Source organism: Oryzias latipes, chromosome 7 (genome assembly GCF_053564925.1).
Source record: "Oryzias latipes strain Hd-rR chromosome 7, Olatipes_Hd-rR_3.1".
Taxonomy (NCBI): domain Eukaryota; kingdom Metazoa; phylum Chordata; class Actinopteri; order Beloniformes; family Adrianichthyidae; genus Oryzias; species Oryzias latipes.
Window position 1 is genome coordinate 29002991 of NC_136243.1, and position 12140 is coordinate 29015130.

The 12140-nt window shown below is 35.1% G+C and overlaps 1 protein-coding gene across 37 annotated transcripts in view; it reads left to right on the forward strand.

The window, feature by feature from the left end:
* cacna1db (calcium channel, voltage-dependent, L type, alpha 1D subunit, b) overlaps positions 1-12140 on the forward strand; it is an 84382-nt gene that overhangs the window by 31437 nt on the left and 40805 nt on the right. For 35 of the 37 annotated variants that reach the window (XM_023956439.2, XM_023956440.2, XM_023956443.2 and 32 more), the window contains exons 4-9: positions 2169-2308; positions 3572-3714; positions 4883-5035; positions 7891-8087; positions 9638-9741; positions 11089-11258. In XM_023956439.2, the coding sequence (XP_023812207.1) occupies positions 2169-2308; positions 3572-3714; positions 4883-5035; positions 7891-8087; positions 9638-9741; positions 11089-11258 (907 nt within the window). Of the gene's footprint in view, positions 1-1897; positions 1999-2168; positions 2309-3571; positions 3715-4882; positions 5036-7890; positions 8088-9637; positions 9742-11088; positions 11259-12140 lie in introns of those variants that run through there. The other 2 variants (XM_078949547.1, XM_078949546.1) reach the window with 2 other exon arrangements.

The window sequence follows — 12140 nt, forward strand, 5'->3', positions numbered from 1 at the left end:
TGTAAACAAACCCCTCTTTCTTCATTGCATCATTCTGCATTTGTTTCAGAAGGGAAATCTCAGGAATGACAGTTTTAAGAAGTTGTCTGTGACTTGTCTTAAGTTTAGCTTAAAGTCCCACTCTGACCATCTTTTGAGCTTTTTAAAAAGCCTTCCCATTTGGAGGAATGTTTGTGCCATTATTCCAAGCGCAACACTCACTCTTTTGAGCGTAAAACTTAAAGTTTTGTGTGCTCAAAAAATATTGGTTTTCACTTAAAACAGAGACATCGACTTCAAACATAAAAATACGTGATCACATGCTTGTGATTGGCTGGTTTCTGGGGCACATTTGTAATGTGATGCCCTGCTCTGGCAGAAGAGAGAATTTCTCTAAAGTAAACATTGTTTTGATGGCTTGTTCTTTTTCCTCCAAGAGTTTGCACATATTTTTGAGTTTCAGGTGCATTGTTTTGTTTAAATTGCAAAATGATTTTTTGAGCACACAATTTTTAAAGTTCTACGCTCAAAACAGTGAGTGTTCCCCTTGGAATAATGACAGAATATTCACATTGGTCATTTAATTGTAATTATACATTTTTTAGCCAAAATCAAACAATCTGTGTCATTTTCTAGGTCATAGTTTCTGTAGAGTGGCAGGAGTAAAATCACCTCCGAGTTGTGCGTAGGACTGCTGGCAGCAATAAAGCCTAATTTCCCATCATCCTTTTGGATACACACTCCCCCTCTTGCTTCGAGCCCCTGACAACCCCAAGATAACAGTGGTGCAACAAAAATGGCGAGCAATTTTGGTGGTATCCAGCCGTACAGTTTAGAGCCAGGTGCCAGCTCGGACGAGGAAGATAAAGATGTACATGGATCTATTTGTCTGCAGGTATTGGTCTGCCGATTGTAGTCTATATGTCATCATGACTCCAAGTTTTTTCTTTTTATTTTTTTTTTCTGCTTCTAATTCACCATGGATTGAACAAATAAATACTCAAAAACACAGTTTTAATCTTAATTTTTTCATGTATGGTGAATTTCTCCGTGTGAGATAAAGTTAAATTCTATTCAATATATGTCCTGCAGCATGAGAAAAATGCCACAAGAACATGTTTAAAACACAAAAAACACTTTTTTTTATTGGAGCGAGGCCTTAAGCATTCATTTTACCTTTTTTTTTTCTATGATGTTGCCTCAGGATTGTAGTGAAAAAAAGGGGAAAAAGCAAATTAATCTTGAGCAGTAGCAATGTTTAGAGGATAAAACAATTGCTAAAACACAAAACGGGTCTTGCGGTTGATGGGTGTTTGTAGTCCACCTAACCAATTTTCCTGACGACATTCACAGGCTCTCTGTGAAAATGCTGTCGACTTGGCTTGCTGCCTTCCAAAAGTGTGTCATGAGCTTTTGTTCTCTCGCGAGTCTCTCTGTCCATGAGTGTAGGTGTAAAGTCTGAGCACGAGCCCACAGTGCCTTTTTGGTGTGTTTCTCATGCCCGCTGTCCCCGTCTGCATTTTTTGTTTGTGTCATTTTAATCAGCAGTAGAACACTAAGCTTAAGTTGCCCCAAAGCGTGTGAAATCATCTCTCACAGTTGATGTTAAATGTATAGAAAATCAATCAGAAAACTGAAATAAAAGATGAAGAAAGTGAAGCATAAACAAGATATATGTAAGGGATGGTAAATGGAAAGTGCACTTGATGAAATAGTTTGTGGGCATAAAGAATAATTTTAATGTGAAAGAAATCATATTCAGGGACTGTTTTTATTTAAAGGACACAGTTACCATAGCAACATTCAACGATGCAGCAAGACTGCTGAATAACGTTTAAAAATGTATTATAATACTTACAGAACTTTAAATGTGTTTCCATGTTGATGCATATTTTTAAATGAGCTTTTAAATCATATAGTTATTATTTTGAGTGCAGCACATTCAGGGAAACTTGTGTGGAAAAGTGTCTGATTCCAGCTGCTGTCACAAAAAAGAAGGGGATTACATTTCTGGCACAAGTTACATTTCTTATTTTTTATACTGTTGTTTTTTTTTATGGTGTCGTCGTAATCACAGTTTTTGTAAACTGTTATTGTGCATTGGCTTTTAGGATTGTACATTTTTAATTTCCATTTAAATTCTATCAAACATTTTTCTTTCTTTCCTTTAATCCTTTTCCAATTTGTAGGAAAAAGTGGAATATGCCTTCCTGATCATTTTCACAATAGAAACATTTATGAAGATCATTGCCTATGGCTTGGTGATGCACCAAAACTCCTACGTCAGAAACGGCTGGAACATGTTGGATTTTGTCATCGTCATTGTGGGGTGAGTTGTTGAAATGTGCTGTTAAAGAGTCGGACTTCTAATTAATTTTGAGCTTATTTTCAAAATTAAAAAATGTTCCTAAAAAGTCTATAAAAATACAAAAGACCAGGACCAGTCTTTAACAAATGCAACTTTTTGATGGTCAATAAATAGTTATGAAATAAGAAACTAAGACGACCAAATATTGTTTTATTCTAACATTTAATTTAAAAATGAATTAATGCTTTCTATTGAAAAATGTTTTGTTGTTAAACATTAAGAGTTGCACATTTATTTGATAAAAAAATATACATCCTGAATTTCTTTTCATTAAACAGCCTTTCTAATTGAATGAAAGCATCTGTTCTATTTACTTTCTGTTTTTTGTTTCAAATCTTTTGTGGTATTTAATATGTCTCAATTTAGCTGTTAAAATTAGCCTTCTTTAATACAATGTGTCAACAAACCGGGGTAAACTTGTACAAACCCTTTTTTTGGGTTTAAAACTAAACTTAAGTTTCATGAATTATTTTATCAGTTTAGTTTTCGCTTTTTAAGTTAAAAACCATTGGACTTGAAGAGAGAAATCATCAACTTTCAACCCCCAAGTTTTTTCAATTTTGCACAAGTGAAAATTACATTTATTGTAGAGACAAGAAACCTTTTTAAATCAGTCAAGTGAAAAGGCTTTACAAATTAACTATTGGAAAGATTCAATTTTCAGAGATTGCATTTATCTTTTTTATTTCTAATAAATTATACAATTCATCTTAAAACTCTCTTTCAAATTTGTAGTACCATAAAACTTTGCAATGTATGTGTTCAATTTTTTTTAAATTAGAATTTGTGTTTAGTAGCTTTTAGATTTTTTTTTTTAGACAAATTACTGATAATTAGGAAAGTCCTGGTCCTTCACAGAGAGCATTGATGTTTGGGCTTGTTCATGAAATATAAGCAAATATTAACGTGCTTATATTTGTATTTTAACTTCATCAATTTGGCACCTGGCGACCAGAGGACTTAATGCAAACTGTAATAAGAAAGGTAAATACACATAGGATCAATAGAGAAATCTATGCCTGCTAGCATACAAACAGGTGCACAGTCAGACAGAAAAGCACAAAGGACTCCTGGCTTTGTTCTTTTCATTCTGGCTTTTCGCTTTAATCATTTGAGGGTTTTTTCTGAATTCACTGCTCTCCCTTTCTCTCGAGCCTTTGCCCTAACATACTTTATTTATTTACTCTTTTTTTGTGCCAATTTTGTCTGCTCTTTTTTTTAAAGGTTGTTCAGTGTGGTCCTAGAGATGATAACCAAAGACGCTGACCATGGTGGCCAGTCTGGAGGCAAACCAGGGGGATTCGATGTGAAAGCACTTCGGGCCTTCCGTGTGCTACGACCCCTTCGTCTTGTTTCTGGTGTTCCCAGTGAGTCAAAATCTCTGATCAATATCAGATACTTTATTGTCTGTTAAAACAGATTTTTTTCTTTATATCACAATTGAACTGCAAAAAACAAATGTCAACTAAAAAAAAAATATATATATACTCTTCGGCAGACTGTATTAGTAGTGTGCTCACAGCTCATTGTAGACTAATACGTCTTGTGAAGGAAAACCCCACATCTTTTAAACTTAAATATGATTAATCTCTGTTGTAGTTTGTTCTGTGCCAGTCTTTTATTTGTGTGAGGCTGATAACTTTTGTAGTGGATGCATTCACTAGAATGTTTCTGTTTACAAAAATGAAAATATATAGATATTTCTGTTCATCTCCATCTAACTTATCCTTACAGCACACACAATAAAAAAAATCCCCCAAACTACTGTTCACTTTGATAAACAAGAGGATTTTCAGTTATTTAAAACCATAAATTTACTCATTTTCTTTGTATATCGCAAAATATATAAAATATAAATTCATAAACTAGCACATTTTGGTAGTCATATCATGTAAATCTTCGAGCAAAAAGCTTTTGGATGAAATTTAAATCCAAGAACGCACTTAGTGGAGGAAAGAATTTCAGAAAATTTAAGCTCTTTCCTAAAACATTTATTAAATTAGGCGTAAACAAAACAAAGAACTAAACATAAAACATAAAGGACAAAATAAACAGAAATAAAAAAGTATAAGAAATATTTAACGAATCAAATAAATCCTTTTATGCATTTGATCAATTGGATGGACCCCTTTTATGTTAGATTCTCATCTCCTATGTAGATGAGGGTCATTTGGAGTATAATTTAAGTTATGTTGACTCTAATGTAAATTAAACTGTTTTAGTAAAATGGAAATTATGTTTTTACTTTCTTTGCTATTTGTTCATGTATCGCAAGTTACATCGTCATCGCAATATTAATCACTAATATAGCAAATCGCGAGTTTCCTCATATCGTGCAGCCCTAGTTCAATGAAAGTGGTTATCCAAAGCAGCTTTGGAAAGTTAACCCAAAAAGCTACACCTTAGTAAGAAAAATACTCAAAACAACCTAAACAGCTAATACAAGACAGATGAGACAAATAACTCATTTATCATACTCTGTATATTTTCTGTGGTCGTGTTCATTCTAAAAAGGCTCCTTTTGAATGTTTTCAGGTTTACAGGTGGTTTTAAATTCCATTATTAAAGCCATGGTTCCACTGCTTCACATAGCTCTGCTGGTCCTGTTTGTCATCATTATTTACGCCATCATCGGCCTCGAGCTCTTTATTGGAAAAATGCACGCCACATGCTACGTGATACAAACAGGTAAAATGTTTTATTTTTAATCATTTTGTTCTTATGATGTTTTAATTCCTTAGTTTAAACCTTAAAAAACCTTCAGTCTGGAAAAGGCTGACTCAGTTCAGAGTGGATACAGGATTTAATCCCTGAGGATGAATGGACTCATGCACCTTGTTTGTGAACAGTGACAAGCAGCTGGAAATGGGGCAGAACAGCAGATGGTGGATTAATTCCAGTGATTAAATGACAAATATCTGGCTATTATATAAACACGTTTGACCTTTTCTCAAGCGTTACCTATAAAATAGCTGAATTATGCAAGACTTAAGAAGAAGCTGGCAGACACGTATACATACACGCGTCTATAAAATGACCAGAATACTGTTTGCGTTTTGGGTTTTAATGTTTGGATCTCTGTCCATCAGGACGGTGTTTCACTCATTTAGTCATTGAATGACAAAAAAAAGGCCCTTCTTTTGTTCTTTTGTTGTTCAGCCATCACCGGCGTATCTGTTAACCATAATGTGAGCTAATCTACTCTGTACATACAATGTGTTGATGTAGGCGGTGTAAGCTGTGCATATTTAACGTGAGCGGGTACTACAGTGTCTCCATCAGATCAATAATAAACATCTTAGAATGTCAGACTTACTGGATAAATGTGCGGAACATGTTCAGTGGTAATGCAGTGGTCTTTTGTGTTACTTGTTTTTTCACAAATTCCTCACAATGTTTCTCATAGTACAGAAGTCAGAGTGTTGAAGAAATGCCAGTATTCCATACAGAGTTGTGGTTCCCTATATCATAAAATTAGTTCTCCAATAAGGAAATTTAAAGCGATCTGAACAATTTAGGGTACTTTTTAAAGTGACAGATTTAGAAGGCCCTGCAGAAAGACCAATAAAGGAATAGTGTCCTACAGTACAAAGGTCTTGCTATATATATTTTCTTTCTTGAGAAAAACTTGAGAACTATCAGAAAACTGTAATTTGAGCTTTTAATTTCATGTCACCTGGTGACTTATTTGGCACTGATTCCACTCATTCAAATGTTGATTGCTGATGATTGTATGTCCAAAGCCCGGCCCCTGGGACAAATGCGTCCCGCAGGCTCCTTTTATAAAATCAATAACATGCAGCCCCCAGCACTTTCTAAAAACTGTGTACTATTTCTTGATTGTGGTTGGCTGAATTAACTTTTCATATTCAGCATGAGGAGGCACTACCAGACGAGAAATTCTATCTACTGCAAGCTACCTGAAAAAAACAAAACAAACAAGTTTGAGCGATATGATAAAAGGAAACCAATTTCAATAAAAGCTTAATTTTGACAGGAATAACAGTTAACAAGTTTTAAATGTTTTTTTGGAATAATTTAGTTTAAATTGGAAATTATTATTATTATTACTATTATTACTCATTATTATTAGGTTAATGTGTCTTTTATTTGCACTTATGCATTTTTCTTTCTGCATAAACATGATCCATCTAGTTTTGGAGTTGGCTTCTATTAGGAAACACAGAAACATGACTTGTGCTGTTTTCCGGTATTTGCTGCAGTTTGCTTTGTAAACCACTGTCACACACCTTTAGTCAACTTGTGATGCTTTTGGGATAAACCCCAAAGTGATGCAAGTACCAGATTTTTTTGACAGTAAAACACTGTTGTGGATTGATTGCCATCAGCAACATCTTGGCCTTTTTCAGAGACCAACATTGCGTCTCCTTCATCTAAACTCAAACTCAAACTTTATTTATTTATATAACGCCTTTCATTTTGGTTAAAAACACAAAGCGCTTAACATAAAAACAGATAAAACAGTCATAAAAAGTGAAAGTTATTAAGAACAGAAAACAAACGACAATCACACAAAGAAGGTACCCCTCCCTCACCACCCCCCGCCCCCATCCCCACCCACCCAGTTACCCCAGTAGAACCGTGAACAGAAAAAGAACTGCAGTTGAAGAAGGTCTGGCTTGGTACTGCTGCGAGGAAACGATATCATGGGGATCCATTCATTCCAAGGCCCAGCCGGACCACAGGGGCCATTACCGCAGCGCCCGCCCAACACAGGGCAGCCCAGGGCCCCATCCATGGCTATTAGACCACAGAGTGGGACCCCAGCCCGCCCAACCAGAACGGGCACCACAGCAACGGCATGCCCTACAGGTCAAGCTGGTGGTGCCCAAGAACGATGGATCCCCCAGAGGAAACACTGGAGTAAAAAAACATCAGAATAAAAAATAAAAATGATCATAAAATAACAACAATAAAAATAGAAAAAGATAAAAAATAAAATAAGATATAAGAATGTTAGTAATTAAAAAAAAAAAAAAAAAAAAAACGTCAGTGATTAAAACATAACCTAAGAATCATTGGTAAAATAACAATAAAAAGAATTGCATATTAGAAACAAAGATAATAATAGTCCTTACAAGAAAATAAATAATTAAATATGTAAATAAATACCTCAATTAATAAATAGATGAATAATAAAAGACATAAGGAATGATCAAAGTCATATAAAAGCCAGACTAAAAAGGTGGGTCTTGAGCCTCTTCTTAAAAACCTCTACAGTCTCTGCGGCCCTGAGGTTCTCCGGCAGGCCGTTCCACAGGCGAGGACCATAATGGCAGAACGAAGCCTCACCATGTGTCTTGGTCCTCACCTTAGGGACAACTAAGAGGCCAGTGCCAGAGGACCTCAGGGTCCGCGAGGGTTCGTATTTTAAAATAATATCATTTAAATAAGAGGGCCCAAGACCATAAAAACATTTATAAACCATTAAAAGAACTTTAAAATCAGTCTACAGATGTCATTGGTTATAGTTGCTTAAATAAATGAAAATAAGTATTATTATCTGTTTGTATCAACCCCAGGTGCACTTGCTGAGGAAGAGCCGGCCCCGTGTGCCGTGTCGGGGCACGGACGCCATTGTCTGTTCAACGGTACAATTTGTCGAGAGGGCTGGCAGGGTCCCAACAACGGCATCACAAACTTTGACAATTTTTTGTTTGCCATGCTCACTGTGTTCCAGTGCATCACAATGGAAGGCTGGACCGATGTTCTGTACTGGGTAATCTGCCAATCTACATCACAATGACTCTGGACTGTTGGAAAACACATTGTTTATTGTTTGTTTTGGGATATAGGACCCAAAAAATCGAGAAAACCTTAAAATACAACAGAACTCTAAAGTTTAGAACAATAAATAAATAGAAAATAATATAATTTATGAGGTAAATTCTTTTTGTCACAGTTAAAATCCAAAGCTGCATTTGGCATCTTTAAGTGTCTCACATGTAAACTGAAGCGGTCTTTTCCTTAAGAGACAAACTTGAGAGCTGTTTCCTGAACCATTACTTTTGTAATAACTAACAATAAATAATTAAAATATGAAAAGCTGGGGCTACTTGAAACTCCTCAGCTTCTCATTCTCAAAAAAAAAAGCTTTTAATAAGCCAAAGCACTCAGCACTGAGTATGTTTTTATCACAGTCCACCCACACTCTTTCATCGATGAAGCCCCAATATATGAAATAATCAACCTGTCCTCCTCCTTTCTCCTGTCCTGCAGACTTTTTTTTGTATCCCTCACATAGTCTTTACTGCTCATATGAAGGTTTGTGTTGCCATGGCAATTCCAAATGAATGCTGCTGTGACAGTGCTGAAAGGATGAAGGTAGAATAAAAACCTAAAAGATTTAAGATGTGGACAATTTTGGACAAATGGATTGAAACAAAATGAATTCTCTCAACAGTTTATACAGATTGGCTGGCTTAAATCGAGCTGCTAATCAAAGCAGGAGGATTCATTTGTTTTTGTTTTTTTGTTTAAAAACTATGAGCTTTAAAGTAGAAGAATTAGATAATGGGAAAAAGGAAGTAATACAGCCTCTTTAAAGGGAAAAATGTCACCTTTGGGTAAATATGATACCTCTTTAATTACTGTTTTGTCACACATCACTGATGCTAAATGCTAAACTCTGGGTATCATTTATGCTGTGAGAAAATAACTATTGTGACATACTATAATAATGAAAACCAACTCAACAAAAGCAGAACATTCTAAGTTCACCTGTCTCTATAAAGAGCCAGGCAAACATACTATGGAGTCCCAAACTGTTCATAATTAAATAAATAAATATGTCCTTGTGCAAATCCACAATCAACCAAGAAATCTCATAAATATATAAAAAGATCATGAAATTGTGAAAAACCTGCACACAGATTTTAAATTAGCCATTATATTATTATTTATATTTGATTTTGCTTTAAAAGCCTGTTCGTTATATGCTGCTAGACAATAAGATCAAAAAAGTGCAATGTGCGATTTTTTAAAGTTTGTTAAATGATAAAACTTGGTCATGAATTTATTAGAACACTCGGATGGAACCAAAATGGTAGTTTAGGTCAGACCACAAAGTAAAAACTGTCTTTTGGGCGATTTAGAGTGATTAATTTTAACTTTACCATTTAAAGATGCCTTTTTTAAAATCATTTCCTAATGTGTAAAGTAAGGATTTTCAATATAGTTAATTATGTTTTCCCTTTACTTTAAGGGATGTCAGAATGTTTTTCCTGCTTTGATAAAATGCTTGTACCTCCTCTCTGTCCTTTTATCCAGATGAATGATGCAATGGGCTTTGAGCTGCCGTGGGTTTACTTTGTCAGTTTGGTCATCTTTGGATCCTTCTTTGTTCTTAACTTGGTTTTGGGTGTGTTAAGTGGGTAAGTTAACCATTGCTCTTTCACTAACCCCTTAACGTCATGCTGGCCATGACATTTTCCATTCGTATCAGTGAGCTAATGCCAGCACAAACTAATTTATTTACATGCATCCCAGATTTGTGTAGTTAAAGACTTATTTAATGTGTTTAATGACCTGTAATGTGCATTTTGTACAAACATGAGTTCAAATGAAAGAATAAAATCTAACACAATTACACCACCATTATATAAAACTGCTGGTCAGTAAAATCTAAATGCTTCTTGAAAGAAAAGAATTGTGCAAATAAGCAAAATAGAACAAAATGTGTCATGATCTTGTTGTAGGATGAACTGCTGACCAACTAAATGCATAATTGTGTGATGCTGCAGGTAGCCGTGTACAAATCACAGATTCTAGATTAGTATAAACAACCTCAAACCATTATGCTTCTTCCTCCATGTTTGAGCCATTTTTGTTTGATCTTTTTGATGATGTTTAGGATAAAGCAAAAATGTCACAGTTTTAATCATTTGTCCATATCACTCCAGGGCTCAGCAGTCAGCTTCTTGGCCTTATTTTTAAGCAATGCCTCTTTTGCTGTAACTCGTCCCGTCAGCCCTGCAGCTCAGTCTTCTCTTTACATTTGAAACTGAGATGGATTTTCTACAAACACATTTCAAGCGTGGTCATAGAAAACTTTTCATCTAATTCAGTTTGGACTTTGGGTCTGCCAGAACTCTTGCTGTCAGTTTCCACCAAGATTGAGCACTTTTGCATGATAAAAGAAACTACTCGGTTTCTGACTTTTTCTGTAACTGAAACAAACACTTTTCAGATTTTATGCTTGTCTCTACATTGAGTTCCGTTTTTAGTGTCAGGTTTGAAACAACACACTTTAAGCAGTCCAATATTGTTTAACTTAAGCTCATGATGGCTTAGTACCACATTGTTTCAGCACTGCTTTTGTGCAGGCAGAGAAGGCTGTAAGTAATGAAGGAAAGTCAGAACACCTGCAGGAATGACCTTTAAGGCCTGATCAACCTCTGCTGCACATAAACAGCTTTAAGTCATTCATCTATTCTGTGTTCCCTGGAAAGAGGCCTGATTGTGTAATTCCGAAACGTATATAATGATCCAGTTTTATGTAAGTCTTCACTTATTTGAAAATTCATAATGTCATCCCATTCTAGTCAGTTATTGAATTATACATTCTAAAACTGTAAAAATAACTGACTGATATTAAGTGAGGCGTTTAAGCCACTATGCGATTCACTGGTACTTATCAGATCTTTGTATTGAAAGAAAAAAAATATCATAGATCAACTCTATAGTAGTGTACTTTTGACACCATGCTTCTCTCTCTTCAGTGAGTTCTCCAAAGAGCGAGAAAAGGCCAAGGCTCGAGGTGATTTCCAGAAGCTTCGGGAGAAGCAGCAGTTGGAGGAAGACCTTAAGGGCTACTTGGACTGGATCACGCAGGCTGAGGACATCGACCCCGAGAACGATGAGGAAGGAGACGAGGAAGGCAAGCGTAATCGTAAGTTGCCTTTTTATTCCATCTAAACAGGAAAATGAAGAAGTTAAATGCATTAAAATTACAGCAAGGATGTAACACTCACAAATTACAGGTTGAAACCACACATCAATCAATTCCTTGAATCCATTTAAAGACCCACTCTGATGAAAATAGTGTTTTTGGTGTTTTTAATATGTTCTTGTAGCATTTTTCTGATGATGGAGGACAAATAAAGAAAATTAAGCCTAATATTGTGTTTCTTTATTCAAATCATTGTCAATCGAGAGCAGATGGAACAATGCAGGAGCAAAAAGCTTGTGGGTGTTAGGCTTATTATGTCTTGCCCACAACTCAAAGGTGAATTTCTAATGAATGTCTGCTGCTCTGCAGAAACTATGTCCTCAAAGAGATTGACAGATTTTTTTTTAAATTTAGGCTTAAAACGGCATAATCATGATTAAAATACCATTGGGATCAAAAGATGATCAAAATGGGAACTTCAAAACATGTAACCTGGGTATTTCTTGGAGAGTTCTTTTGTATGAAATAATTTGATTTGAGTAAAATCCGTTTTTAAACTTTAGTTTAAAAAAAGGATTATATTTTATCATATCTTATAGGATTTTTTAAAAACTGAAATCGAAATAAAAACTGCCTCAATCTTGAAAAAAAAAAAGAATCACTCATATTCTCAAGTGGATTTAGCTTCAGCACTAAGAGAAATTTTTCAATTTGTTTTTTGCTTTTTTATAATAATAATAATAATAATAATAATAACAATGTTTTCCCCTATTTTGCCCATAGAAAACGTCACTCAAGTGTTTAAATCTTGAGATGCAATTTGAATTAGAAAAGAAGAGATTAAATACAAGTTTTGTTTCTCCCCTGAGAAAAAGTCCAAGA